This window comes from Micropterus salmoides, unplaced genomic scaffold (genome assembly GCF_014851395.1).
Source record: "Micropterus salmoides isolate LMB-PRFRI ecotype aquatic unplaced genomic scaffold, ASM1485139v1 Ms_hic_scaffold_14, whole genome shotgun sequence".
Classification (NCBI taxonomy): domain Eukaryota; kingdom Metazoa; phylum Chordata; class Actinopteri; order Centrarchiformes; family Centrarchidae; genus Micropterus; species Micropterus salmoides.
This window is the reverse complement of record NW_024040485.1, coordinates 11,427,237-11,442,088: the sequence shown is the minus strand read 5'-3', so window position 1 is coordinate 11,442,088 and position 14,852 is coordinate 11,427,237. Positions and strand designations below refer to the sequence as shown.

Genomic DNA, 14,852 nt, shown 5'->3' with positions numbered 1-14,852 from the left:
GGCAAGATTTTGTAACTTGTGGCCACACAAGTGAGTATTACTGGAAAATTACTGTCACAATCAACTGTCAGTTACAGTCATGCTAGTGAACAGTGGTGCAATTTATTTCTTATGAGTGTAAAGTTTTGTTTGTGAGAGGTTATAGGATTATGTCATTGACAGTTTTAAAAGTTACACTGTCTCGCTTAAATTTGACAATGTGAAATTATGACAAACATCACTGATGGACAGTACCACATAATTACTTTACCGAATAGCAACATGTTTGTATGGCAGTGGTTCCCAACCTGGGGGCAGGGGCGCCCCAGGGGTCACAGGATGAATCTAAGCAGGATGAATCAGAAGCAAGAAAAAACTAACTTCTTTGATCTTTGCTCATAGATATATGATATGATATGCAACCTGTGTCAAAGAGTCGCAAGTACACATTTCTTTGTGTTAGGGGGTCAACAGCCAGAAAGGTTTAGAACTACCGTTTATGTTGTTTTCGCAGGTAAATACCTTTTCATCAAGAGTTCCCCGCCAAGTGTGAAGGGAAATATGGCCCAGCTGAAGTCGTCACTGCTGCCACCTGCTGGTGAAAAAGGATACTGTTTCACATTTTGGCACCATATGTTTGGAACCACTGTGGGCTCTTTGAGGATGTTTCTACAAACAGCTGATCCCTTGAAGAAAATATTGGTAAAACATGAATGGAAATAAATGACTTTATCGTATGTTTTACCAAGCAAAGATATAAGAGGTTAGACATGGCCAGATTGTTTTCATTAATAACTGTGTATCTGGACTTCCCTTTATGAAAGCGTTAGAAAAACGGCTTTGAGGGTTATTGAGAAATATTTGTAACTGTTCCGGCTGGGTTTTCTCTCTGTTATTATACTTTTCACATGGTTGTGAAATGCTGATTGCAAAACAACATTAATGCATTGTATAATGAGTGCAAGCTGCACAGTTTCAGCGCATACCACGGTGTTGCACAAACCTCCTCACATCCTCATTGTGACGAGTGAATCAGCACCCTGTCTTTCCTGTAGGTGTGGCAAAGATCAGGAAATCAAGGGGATGAGTGGCTGCTTGTGCAGATCCATGTGACCCTGCAGAAAGTCCACCAAGTGATTCTGGAGGCTACAGTGGGAGGACAGGCAGGAGACATAGCCATTGATGACATCTCTCTCATCAGTGGACCATGTCCTGCCTCTGGTAATAAGACTGAAAATCACAGAAAGTTAGGAGGTTTACTAGACTGTGATTTTCTAGTTCTTTTTCAACTATTTTTAAAGTGATTCATTATTAAATCATTTTGCAAGAAAAACTTGAGCACATTTTTAAGAACTGTCTTTGCCAAGGGAAATATATCTTATATCTATGGGCAATAAAACAAAATATGCTGTCTATCTCCCTCCTTACCTCCCATTTATTTAGTGTTTGTCACTAGCTTTATGTGATAGTAGAGATGTCTTGATACACGTAGTCCTATATTTAAAGGAAAAGCCTGTCCATATTGCATATTTTTCTTTTTGTCAACAATCCTATGAAAAGACTAAAACTAACAATGAACTGAACCCCCTAATAGTTATTGTCTGTGTAGCTGATACCTGATATATTTTATTTCTCTGTGCCAAATAGCTCCTATTTATATATTAATAATACACACTGTTGCACTGGGTGACATGTTCTTTCATTAGTTTTTTTTTGAGTCATTACCACAGACACTGTCCTGCTGCTGTAAATACCAACTCTGCCTGCTGAAAATAGTCCCCATTAAATGCACAGTTTCGTCCTAAATGAGTAAGATTTGCATCTTCAGTGGTAAAAAATGTGCTTGCAACTGAGAGCCAGAAAGGCTGAGGAACACCTGTTGGTTTTGGTCTTTTCATAGGATTGTTGACAACAAGAAAAATACAGAATAATGTCAGCTTTTTGGTGACAGTGCAGAAAGAAAATAATGACCATGGAGGAATCAGGCAGAGGAGAAGATAAATATGAATATACAAAGCCCATACAGTATACATGTAAACAACATGCAGACAGAGATATACTATGACAAGATTAGACATTTAATCACAAATTGAAGGGTTGTCATGGACTTCAAAGAAAAAAGGAAAACAAGCACTGTGGGTGACCTGTTAAGTCGCTGTTTAACATCCTGTTTAGATTTAGTCCCATTCACAGTATTTTAGCAATAAATTAGTGAGTGCTAAACTTGCTAAAAAAATTATTCTTTGCTAAATACATGCATGCTTCTGACAATGCTTTCCAAATTATTATCTTGTAGATATGTGTGACTTCGAGGAGGGGAGCTGTAACTGGCAGCAACAGACCACGGATGACTTTGACTGGGTCAGACAGTCGGGCTCCACCCTGAACCCCAACACTGGGCCAGACAGCGACCACACCACCAACACACCCACGGGCCACTACTACTACCTGTCCTCTTCTGCTGCTGACCGCGCCGGACAGACAGCTAAAATGTCTTCACCGCTGTACCCTGCAGGTGAGACAGTCACCAGTCTGAATATTTCCTGGCCTTCTAATTTATTTAATTATTCTGCTGAGTTTTTGTCTGCAACTACTTTTTTTCTCAATAAATCAGTTGATTGTTTGAAATGTAGTGGAGTACAGTATAAGTAGTAAGTATAAAGTAGAATAAAATGGAAAGTCCACCACTGCCTTTCTCTACAATAAAACACAAATATCTGGACATCTAAGCAGTCTAATGTGTTGCAACACACTCTTAATTTTACTTGTGATATTTCAGTCGTGGAATTACATTTGATATGGATTCCCTTCATTCAGGCAAAGGAGCTTGTGTGCAGCTGTGGTACCACATGTATGGCAAAGGAATGGGGATGCTGAACGTTTACCAGCAGAGCAAAGAAGGGAAGGAAGCTCTGATTTTCTCTCAGACAGGAGACCAGGGCCGGCTGTGGAGATTTGCTCAGGCTTCACTTCTGCCTCGAGTTCAGCCTTACAGGGTGAGTCACAAACATCTATTCAAACACACACAGAGGCAAAGAGATGTGTACATGTACTATGGTGGTAGTACATTCACTCAAGCACTGTACTAAAGTACAGTTTTAAGCTACTTGTACTTTACTTGAGTGTCAACATTTTGTGCTACTTTATATTTTACCTCCACTATATTTCACTATATCACTTTTACTTCACAGCATTTACTTGACAGCTTGATTTAGTAGTTGTTATGCAATAATATATTGTGTAACAATATAAATCTGGCACGGGCCATTGAGCCTACATAATGAATACTTTTACTCAACACTGACATTATTTTTGGTAATACTTCTGTACTTTTACATAAGTAACATGTTTATTTCAGGACTATTACTTGTAATTTAGTATTTTCACAAAAGTAAACTAAAGTAAAGGGTCTGTGTATTTCTTCCACCACTGTACATGGAGGTAAATCAAAATGTCATGGAACATTTCTTCCATATTGTTTAAGCAAAACATTTCATGAAAACAACATCAGGAACTTTTAGCCCAAAATTAGTAAAGACTAATAATAATAATTTCGGTGAACTGATCCTTTAACAGTCCATGCAATTAATTTAAACAAAACGAGCATAAATTTCCATTACTTTAGAGTTTCTTCCATCCCTTCGATAGCCACTGATTTGATTGCTTTGAGTCTACAGCGGTGTTAAAATGAGACTAGAATGTGATATAATGCGACTAGGATGATTTAAATTATATATAAATATTTACAGTGGGCAGTTTTCATCAGCCCATGCGTTGTGTTTTAGATCGTGGTGGAAGGTGTGAAAGCTGGCCCCACCCAGGAGGGAGACATGGCTTTTGATGATGTTCAGCTGACAGATGCTCAGTGTCCTCCTCCTGGACGTTGTGACTTTGAGCGCAACACGTGTAGCTGGAGCAACCTGGGAGGAGGAGTCGACCAGGGGGACTGGCTTCGCGGTAGAGGAGCCTCCCCAAATCCCAATACGGGACCCAGTGTCGATCACACCACCAACTCAAACCACGGTAATAATACATATTATGGAAATCTTTGATTCTAGGTTTAAACAGTGTGCACGTGGGTGTGATCAAATCCAATTTATTGAAACTTACAGAAATGTCATGCCACTGATTCCGTTGTACATCACAACTGCATTAATGAGCAGTAATGAAGAGATTCACAGCAACCAGTTTACATTTGTTTTACTCACTAAAATCCACTTCTAGTAGCTCATTACTCAATGGCAAATCAAGACTTTATAGGGAAATACAAACAACAGTGAGCAAGTGTTTTGTGGGTAGTGGATAAAACGTTTTAAGCACTCGCAGTAACAGATTTTTTTGGACAGGTGGGGGCAGCAGAAACACGCTGTAAACAAATCATTAACATACCATAAGTTGATATGGAAAACTTATTAAACAAATACTCATTTACACATTGAGCAGATATAAAGCATTCATTTTGAGTTGTGTTTCTGACAACCTGATGAACATAAGGCCAACTTTCACTCTCCTTTTAGCTCTGTTTTTGCTCTCCGCCAACTCCTGAGGGAAATATCTGACTCTTCAGCTACAAAATTCTCCACTATGTTCACCAGCTAGTTGCTAACTGTGTCTGTGCGCTGTTCAGTGGTGCACTGTTTTTAGAGTTTTTCGCTGAAAAGAGCTGCCTGCTGCCTCTGGAAATGACATAGAGGGCAGAGAGAAAACCTAAAAAAGCCAGACAACGAGCTGAAAGACAGTTAAATTGTATGTTGAATGAGGCAGAGTCGCCAATAAAGCACTTCATCACTATTAGCAACCCTTTTAACATCACACACATCTGATCCATTTTGATATAAAATTAAAAAAAAAAAAATTGATTTTAACCCATCACTTCTTGTATGAAAAGGACAGTAAGACAAGGCACCTTTGTTTATATAGAATCTTTTATTTCTAATAAACTCTATACATATATTTTCATTAAAATACATGTACATACACCCCGCGACCCTGTATGCAGGATAAGCGGATGGATGAAACAGAAAGAGAGACACACACCTAAATGATCTAAGTACCTTGTAATAAGCCTGTGAAAATAGGCTTATGATAATTAAAAAATGAAGTTTTCTGTTTGCTTTTAAACAGTGGTCACGGTTGTTGTTGACCTTGGGTAATTAGGCAGTTTATTCCAGAGACCTGGACCAAAGCAAAATAAATCACCCTCACCATGTCCGTATCTTATGAGAAGTACAGTTAAAACCACCACCACAGCACACATCTGACTGGATTTGTCAATGAGCAGGTCATGAATGCACATGATGGTATCTTTAGTTTAGCATACCAGATGTTGTTTGAAGTGAGGGTTGACTATATCATTTCATGAAATCACATTATGTTTGAGTGATCTTGCATCATGTTTCCACCAGGTTATTATATGTATGTGGACAGCTCAGTGGGTGAGTGGGGAGACATGTCCTTCCTCATCAGTGATGTGTTCCAGCCGTCCACAAGAGGTCTCTGTCTGACATTCTGGTACCACATGTATGGCAACCACGTTGGGACTCTCAGAGTTTACATAAACGACAGGTGACTAGCTGCTCATGTCTGCGGAATAGCAACATTAAACATGAACTGTACTCTGATAGCATTTTCAATGCTTTTTCCATAAATTAAATTGCTGCTGTTCTGTCCTGTCCTGTAGAAAACAGCACAGTGGTGACAACGAAGAAGGGATTCTGAAGTGGACTGAGACGGGAAACAAGGGAGACAAGTGGCTGGAGGCCACTGTGCCTATTAAACATAAAGAAGAATTCTGGGTAATAATAAGCTGATAAAAGGTTTCATCAGAATCATTTTTATGTTTTTTAATTGCTAGTTTGACTGAAAATCAGTAACAAAAGTTGCTCGTAAATTAGCAAGCAGGAGAATGAAAGAGCGTGTGAATTTTCTGATTGCTGAATTTGAACTCTTGTTTTTGTCACAGTTTGTGTTTGTGTATCAGCGGGGGATGAACACAGGTGGGGACGTTGCTCTTGATGACATCACCATCCTCCCTGGCGGCTGCTACTCACAGCCTCCCATTGACCCACCAGATGATGATAATGGTAACCCGGAACCCTCTTTAGCTACTTCAATTATTCTTTAGCTGAGAGGTATTTTACAGAAAACAGGAATCATTTTCTGTTGTTCTGTTTTTCTTATGAATTGGTTGACATTTTAACTGACAAAATATGAATTATGTATGTATGTCTGCAACTAATCTCGCCATACTACTGGACCCATCAGCCTAATATTTGCGCACATTTCTTACTGTGTGCTCAAGGAACTCTTGTGGTTGCAGTGATGAACAATTTTTGAAAAACCTATTTTACTGCCTGAGCCTATCTTAAAGCTGAGACTTTTCAGCAGTACTCGCCAGTTTACGAAAGTCATTTCTACGCGAAAAACCAGGCTTACAAGTCTGTTGCAGGGCACATTTTGGCCTTTGTCGTGGCTCAGAATCTGACATCCATAGAAAAGTTTTGTCTCATCTTTTGAACCTTTGCATCTGCAGATTAATTCCATACCCAATAATATTTTTTGATCCACCAAAGGTGGATAAGAGATGAATACATTCCTGTTTTTGTTATATTTACCGCTATCTTGACTGTAAGGGAGCAGGGAAGGACAATTTAGTAAATTTCAACTATTCTTTCTTTGGGAGGGGAGAAGGAGGTAGGGATTTAAGGTTTCCTTATTATACAATTAGGCAAACCACTCTGTTATAATACCATTAAACTATTCGATGAATCTTTAAATAATCTGAGACAATAGCTACTATGCAAAAACACATTATTAAAAATCTTGATACCATAAAGCTATATAAGAAAACTTACTCTATACTATACAAAAAAAACTTTCTCCCCTTCATTCCAAACACACTGGACACAAAGCCTGCCCTGCACTGCTGGCTCATGTCGTCTAAATGCCTATTAGTGTAAACTATTTCTATAAAATATTTGCAAGATATATTTTTATTATTTTAGCAGCATTTTCTACAAAACACTATTGGATAAGCGTGGTAATATTTTCTTCATGTAAAGAAAGGCCCGAGTCAACGATGCGTTTGTTTCTCTCGGTACTTTCAGATTTCCCTTCCTGCCTTTTTGAAAAATATAGAATATCACCAGCCTTATCCCTTAAGAAATGTTAATATTGGAACAACCTAAGCCGTTAACTCCTTATGCAAATGCTCAAAAGTGAGGGTGTTTTAAAGCCTCAGTGCAAGTGGGAAGTGTAGTGTGAAAAGAAATGAATGTTAAAGAAGTTGATGTCAAATGTGCTCTCATTGTGTTTCTCTGTGTGTGCAGATATGTTATCCATTGGTCTGGCAGTTGGTCTGACTCTGCTGGCTGGAGTCATCATCTGCATCTTCCTCTTTATGCTGAACAGGAAGCACAGTACAATGTACACAGTTGTTTAAATACATAAATAATTGACACGATGTACATAAGAACCCTGAAGAATGTTGGTTTATGTTGTCAGCTGATGTTTCTGCTTGTGTGTCTCTCAGGAATCAGCCGTTAATAAATAACAACGCAATTAACCAGGACTCTGCATTTGATCTCTATGACTGCAAAATAGATGTAAGGCAGGATTTATTAATACAATATCTTGTCCAGCCTTTACAGATTCAGATGATAAACAATCTTTTTTTTTATTTCCAGGGCACACAACATGGAACTGAATCAGACTTTTCCTTCTTCAACAAACTGTATAATCCATCGCCGCATGTAACTGATGCCAGTATGGCTTCATCTGATGCTTAGTCCAGACTAATAACTACAGGGAAACTAATAAACCACAACCTGTTTGTAAATTATGTGTTCTGAGAGATATTTGATTTCCATTAAAACTGTTATTTAGAAGATGAATAACCCACCCCCGCTTTGATTGTGAAAATGGTATGGTTGAAACATTTGGCCATTCAGATGTGCGGGACCCACAACTGTAAAGCGAGTCTTTTCAAGCGGACACTACACTGCAGCCTGTCAGGGGCCCAAGAAAAGAAAAGCCAAATCACACAGAGGAAAATAAAATCATTGGCAGACAATGGCCAAATATCTGTCTAAAAAGAGTGTTAAGAAGCACCATATATGTCTGACAGGCGAAGGTGAGGAGCTATCAGTTAGGCAGACTAGTAAAGCTTTAGCCTGCTTAACTTTCAAGTAATGTTAACACCAGAGCTGCCAACTCACATTGAGCATGAGACTCATGACACTTTTCACATGCTCTCATGCTACAGATCAATTTTCTCCCGCAGTGAAAAACAAATGTATAGCCTAAGACTTGGGGCGAGTGAACTCCACCCAGCTGATGTCGCTGTAACTAACTGAAAGAGTTTTGCAAATTAAACATCTAAAATCTTTTTGGGACTGTGAGCTGCAATTTCTCTGAGGTGCTGAAGTGAACATTTGTGTGGATTTGTGGTGAGATTTCTGTCTGATCAAAAGGGTTTTCAGTAAGTTTCGTTTATCCACCTCCACAACAACGCAGGCTAATGCACAGCAGAGTAGGGGGCAGGTAGGATGTTTAAAAATATTATGAATTCTCATTAAATGATGACGTTATTCTTAAAATATTACAACTGTCAATGTGGGGGAGATTCTGAATGTGCAGAAAGTTTTCAACACACAATTTATCATTGAGGCGAGAAAAGGTGACATTTAAAGAAGTTACTTCCCCAAACAGAAGAATAATTCGTGCATGTGTGCTGACTCAGCAGAGATGATAGTACATGAGAAAATATTTTAATACACATCTAATATGTAGGTATTCAAATATTAATATATTAATCTGTTGTGCAATGTGAAGCGACTACAAACTTTTGTTTCATTATACAACAACCTTGTGCTGTATAATGACAAATAAACTACCTTGTAAAAGTTAAACTACAGGAGAAAACATATATCTAAAAGCAACACCGAATGCCTGAGAGCTTTACTGCACTATATTCTATTGTATTTGGAATTGTCACTTGCCACCTGAATTTTGTGTTTCCCTTATATTAATGAAGATTAACACCCACAAGTTCCTCTGCAAGAGTCTCAAGAAAATTGACCTACAGTAAACACTACTCAGTAGCACATCACAAGCCATAGGCTATAGCTGCAAATATGGTTACAATGCAATAAGCTACACATAACAAAGCCATATACTCTATACAGTATTTCAGGTCTGCACATAATTTGACCAATACTTTGATTAATTTAGCCACCAAGATTGAATTTAACAGATGACATTTATTTGTTCTCTGATAATTTGATTTTATGCTTTGTAGCAATTTTTTCAATGTTTGATTTTACTTTTTTCTAATCACTCAAGTATTGAAGGGCATTTTTTTCTCTCCTGTCTTGTGTCAAGTTAAAAGGCGGAATATAGACTGTCACAGTCTAATTTGAAAAGAAAAATGGATTGACCTTTTGTGCTTTATATTTATATTGAGTAATTGAATTTATATGCGAGCATGGCCTGGATGAGTCTAACGCACTGAATTTGAAAATGGTTGTTAGGGGCTCCATCTGTGTCACAATAAGGCTAATGGCAAAGAGCTTCTTTGAAATTGTCACTGTGTTAGAACTAAGAGCGGGTGGGTGAAAGTGGTGTTGGAGTAGGTCTCAATGAGGGACCCAATTTGGAAAATGTTGTCCCCCTGTCCATAATTGCTGTTGGGCCTGACGCCCACACAGCTGGCTTACATACATATATATAACAACAAAGCTAACTCTCTGAGCAAGCGTTGCAGTATAAATATCCACAAAAAGCCCCATTAAACAACAGTTACGGCATCCAACCTACGACTCTTGTTATTTAGTCAGCTTCAAATGAGGCTAAACATTCGCCCAGTTTCTCTTCACTGTGCCTCAGTATTACAACCTTAGTCCAACATCGATCCGCCTGATAGCCTAACGTTATAAAGCTATTACTTTGTTGCCCAAACAGAGTAACAGATTTGTTCACTCTTTCAGAGAGAAGTTGATTCTGAACCTAATGTAACTTGCTACTTAAAATGGAATCTTTTTAAGAACAAATTTTCGTTACTAACATACAAAGTCATTCTGATACAAACTGTAATTGTAAAAAATTGTAAAACTGTAACCTTTGATAACGACAGATGTTTCTCATTTGTTTTGGCCTCTACTGTATGAATACTGTCATATACCAAAATGTACCCTACTCTCAAGTTTGAAAACACGTTTTTCTTTGTTTTCACATATTACAGTACTGCAAATGCTGATTGTTTTCTAATCAATTTGTCTATTCTACATGCAACATACTATTTATGTCAAAATTCTCCAGTCAAAGTCTCTGCTTTTTTCTCAATAAAAAAGCTATAAAAATATAATTTAATGTATGTTACAAGTATATGGTATTTGTAAACATGTGCTCAGTCATACTCACTACATGAAATGTATTATATTCAATAAAAACAAACCAGAACTGATAGGTTGCAATCCACCACTGCCTACAGTGGGAGTGGACTAAACCTAAAAATGTGTACCCTTCGGGAAGGGGGGATCAGAATCAGAATCAGAATCAGCTTTATTGCCAGATATGTGTACACATACGAGGAATTTGACTCAGGATTGTACATTGCTCATGATGTCCTTACTCATACAACAATACCATAACACAAACTACAGAATAGACAACACTAATATACACCCTATGAACAAAACAATATAGACATATTGACAAATAGTGCAGTGATCAGAGTGCAAAGGATGCAAGAGTAAACTATTATTCTCATTATGTACATGTTGAAGGTGGATATGATATACAGGTACACATACACATGGGCTGAGAGGCTCTTCTGTTGTTCTTTTAGATACAAGATATTGTATGTGTTAGCATTTATTTAACCAACAGTTGTAGTTGGTTCTAACAACGTACAATTTCATATCTGTCGATGAAAACTAATTTTATCCCAGAGTTTTTGAGGGCCCTCCCTACTTCGGAAGCCGTGGTAGTTTAGCTCCAATCCTCTCAGTACATCCAGCGACGTTACCTACATTGGGTTCGTGATTAGGTTACAAAACAACGATTCTACCTTTCTGACTCACATTTTTGTCTTTCAGACAAGCACCCACATGCAATGCAAAACACACACCCACACATGCAGGGGAAAATAAAATGACAGACGCGGATTTCAGACTTTTTTGAAAGGCTAAATTTGAATTTCCCTCGGGATAAATAAAGTATCTATCTATATATACAATCTATGCTTTCAAGCCCTCTCGACCACGTGAGACACGTTACACTGAACGGCTTTAGTGAACGAGCCAATCACGTTGCATGTGACTAAACACACACAATCATTACTCCAGGAAGTGTGTGCGGGGGAAGAGCACTCGGAAAGAACAATGGGAGTCGACGTCGAGATCTTAAGACCGGGAGACGGTAAGGAATTTTTTTTAAATCCAAGCGCCTTGATAACTTCAATATTATATTTCCCTTTCACAATATAGCAGTTCTTAACTCACGTTTTTTCTCCGCTTTCAGGAAGGACATTTCCGGTACGTGGACGCGAGGTTAGCGTACATTACGTCGGTAAGACTCATTTCAGTACCGACTGGGCAAAGGTTATTTTTTTCCGCCCATTCCCATTTAAATAAAAAATATTACCCACTCATATAAACGTGTGATCGGTTTAAAATGTAAGTTTTACTTCTGAGAAAAGGCTTATTCGCTTTTTTCTCGAGAGACAGACGAGAGCAGCGATGCCAGTCGGTGTCTGTACGGCAACGTTAATGTTAACGTTACAGCCGCGAGGAAACGCTTAGCTTAGCACAAAGACGGGAAACGGGGCAAATGGCTGACACAATAACGCTTACCAGCACCCATAATGCTCACAATGTAAGACGTTATATGTCGTTTAATGAAACCGAACATGAAGTGTAAAGACAACAATTCGCCAGGTTGGCGGTATCCCCATATATACAGTCGTTGTGCTAAGCTAAGTTAAGCTAACCGTAATAATGCTGCTGCTTCATTTTGAATGTATAACGTTACAAGTTGAAGTGGTAACGTTTGCTTATTGATCTCCTCATACCAAAACGTCCAGCCATTCATGTTCTGCCTAACTGCGTGCACTGACTAACGTTAAAGTATGCAACACTCACTCAACATTGTATTTAAAGTGCTACAAACGCACTCAACAACAACAGCGCGCTGTGTAATCAGTGTTTTTCTTCCTGCTGCTGTTTTTTGAACAGGCACGCTGACGGATGGAAAGAAGTTTGACTCCTCCAGGGACCGGGGACAGCCCTTCAAATTCAAAATTGGAGCCGGCCAAGTAATTCGTGCTTGGGATGAGGGTGTAGCTCAGGTAAGGAGAGAGACTTTATTAAAGGGGCACGCCACCGATTTCACACATCAAGACTCTTTGGAAATTCAGCTCAGCATGTGAAAAAGGGCGTGGCAATATGGCCCAAAATTCAAATATATACATACTTTTCAAGCTGAGACAATTCATGATTGTTAATCCCCCCCCCCCCCCACCCTTAAATGTGCTAGGACTGAAACTAGGGCTGGGCGATATGGCCAAAAATGTTGAACGATAAAAACATTTCATAGCATTCAATATTGATAATTATCACAATCTATTTTAAATCATTATTTCTTTGCAGTTTAAAGGCTGATTTTTGCTCGAGGGAAAATTGAAGAAACCAAATGGTTAATTATGTGGTTAAACTTTTCTTTACGGTCAGAATGAGACAAACATTTGATGCCAAACAGGGGATCACTTAACAAATGAGGTAGAACATTCAAAACTATTATGATAAAATCTTTTTCGAAAAATATCATTAGTAAAATTTTTTTTAGTCCCTTTTCTTTAGCAAAATATTTTAACAGAAAAAGAGCTAATTTGTCTATAATTCAAATAAACCAAATCTTAACAATATACTGAACATTTATTATATTGCTATTGAGGAAAATTAAATTGCAATAATAATCATTATTGTTTCATTGCCCAGCCCTAATTGAAACGCAGCATAAAAGTGAGCTCATTCATTCATCTGCTTATGCTTTTTTGGACTTCAGTTTATCTGCTGGCTAACTAACGTTAGCTACCCAGCAGGTAGTGACAGACTGAACAAAGTAAACTCCGTACACTGGTCTGTCAGCTCCCAGTGCTCCGTTTTTTCAGTCTCTTGTCGATGGGACTGTTAGATTGGACATCTGGAGTCAAGATGGCCCTGTATACAGCAACAGGTGCACATTTAGTCTAACTATTCACATTGCACAACAGGGCTATTGTGTCTTATAACACCACACAGCCAGCTATCATCTACATTATTTTTTGACAGAAAATAGCCATTTTATGCATGTTGTAAAAACTTAATTGTCACTATGTGGATCTTTTACACATCATAATTAAATGAATTAATCAAATTATTATGATATATCACCCAGCCCTACTGTGAAAACGGTTGTAAAATGTCTTCTATGGCTCTAGAGGAGTTTGTCATCAGGGTTATCTCAGCTTGGCCTTGGAGACTTCAAATTTGTAACAAAGTATGCGTTACAAAATGGGGGCAAGAGTTATGAAGGTGCAAGCATTTACCAGACATGGAGTGTTTACCTCTGGTGCATTGCTATTGAAAATATATTTTTTAATACAACTCCCATCAGTCGTTCAGGACTAAATCAGCCCTTTAACAGAGATGCCAAAATACAGATCAGCCATTAAATACTAAAGCCACATAACCTTTTTATTTAATGTGTTCTTCACCACCTCAACAGATGAGCGTTGGCGAGGTGGCCAAGTTGACCTGCTCGCCGGACTATGCGTACGGCAGTAAAGGATACCCACCTATCATCCCAGCAAATGCCACTCTCATCTTTGAAGTGGAGCTGCTCGGTTGCTGAGTGTTTCAGCTGAATGTTGCTCTTCAGAGTTTCTCATTCCACCCACATCTCTGACACAAATAACTGTTTTATTAAAGGTGCTGTCAGTAGCATTTATAAACATGAATAAATCATTGCTTAAAAAAGAATCCTGCTTTATGAAATTGAGACAACTGACAAACAAGTGAGACCAAACAAATTCCAGCAGGATTGTTGGTGCTAAGATGACACTCTAATCCAAAAACCATAAAAGAATATTATGACATTTTGGGAAATATGCTAATTTATTTAAGGATTTAGTGGCCTCCATTGTTACGTTTGTCTGATAAATATTTGACGTATCCTTTAGCTATCAGATAGCACATCAGATACATAACGTAGTGGCAAAAAACAAACATTAGAAAGAATAGTGTGCCGTTTGGGGGTTTTTTGTGCCAAAAAAACAATGTGTTTATTCCAGTGTCTCAAAAGTATTGTAATGATTATTGTCACAAATGCACATGATAGACCTTTTTAATGAAGAGCTTATTTGTTGACAGTGTGAAACCTTTGACACAATGTAAAGGAACTCTTCATATGTTTGGAAACAAAAATGGCTCATGATTAAAGTTTTTGATGTTTAATTTCTTTGTTATCCATTAGAAATGGTCTTATCTGTGGAAATTGCATTAAAAACAAAGTACACAACATTTATGCTTCATTGTCATTAACTTGATTTAGACCTAATAAACAAGTAATTGTGATAAATATCTATACATATTAGGACACTTAATATTGGGACAGTTGATACTGATAAACAGATGAATGAATTTTAAAGCACAATTTAATAGTTATTAAGTAAATTGTTAATAGATCTTAGTTTTTTATTTCTGTGTGGATGCTAAATACTTAAAATGTTTTATGTACTGACACTGTATTCACATTGGCCACAAAATACTTTATAACAAAGCTCATGTCAAACCAAACTTAATGCATAAAGATGCTAAATCTGACTATTAGAATCA

The 14,852-nt window shown here is 37.9% G+C and overlaps 2 protein-coding genes across 2 annotated transcripts in view; both read left to right on the top strand.

Annotated features, from left to right (window-relative positions):
- si:ch211-106h4.4 (MAM and LDL-receptor class A domain-containing protein 1) overlaps positions 1-8,365 on the top strand; it is a 35,601-nt gene extending 27,236 nt beyond the window's left edge. The window contains exons 39-49 of the mRNA XM_038717660.1: positions 494-681; positions 1,035-1,200; positions 2,276-2,494; positions 2,797-2,975; positions 3,765-4,002; positions 5,385-5,544; positions 5,660-5,774; positions 5,942-6,062; positions 7,308-7,404; positions 7,511-7,583; positions 7,665-8,365. Coding sequence (XP_038573588.1) covers positions 494-681; positions 1,035-1,200; positions 2,276-2,494; positions 2,797-2,975; positions 3,765-4,002; positions 5,385-5,544; positions 5,660-5,774; positions 5,942-6,062; positions 7,308-7,404; positions 7,511-7,583; positions 7,665-7,766 — 1,658 coding nt within the window. The 3' untranslated portion in view covers positions 7,767-8,365. The remainder of the gene's footprint in view (positions 1-493; positions 682-1,034; positions 1,201-2,275; positions 2,495-2,796; positions 2,976-3,764; positions 4,003-5,384; positions 5,545-5,659; positions 5,775-5,941; positions 6,063-7,307; positions 7,405-7,510; positions 7,584-7,664) is intronic.
- Positions 8,366-11,273: 2,908 nt separating this feature from the next.
- LOC119901893 (peptidyl-prolyl cis-trans isomerase FKBP1A-like) lies at positions 11,274-14,537 on the top strand. Its single transcript, XM_038717659.1, has 4 exons — positions 11,274-11,397; positions 11,500-11,547; positions 12,213-12,325; positions 13,744-14,537. The coding sequence occupies exons 1-4, from the start codon at positions 11,361-11,363 to the stop codon at positions 13,867-13,869; spliced, it is 324 nt and encodes a 107-aa protein (XP_038573587.1). The 5' UTR covers positions 11,274-11,360; the 3' UTR covers positions 13,870-14,537.
- Positions 14,538-14,852: the final 315 nt, after the last annotated feature.

What these genes read in the sequence shown, in the direction of transcription:
- LOC119901893 (XM_038717659.1), top strand. Translation starts at nt 11,361, where the DNA reads ATGGGAGTCGACGTCGAGATCTTAAGACCGGGAGACG. An exon ending in GATCTTAAGACCGGGAGACG is followed by an intron (nt 11,398 to 11,499) that starts GTAAGGAATTTT and finishes CTCCGCTTTCAG; the next exon opens with GAAGGACATTTCCGGTACGT. An exon ending in GGGATGAGGGTGTAGCTCAG is followed by an intron (nt 12,326 to 13,743) that starts GTAAGGAGAGAG and finishes CCACCTCAACAG; the next exon opens with ATGAGCGTTGGCGAGGTGGC.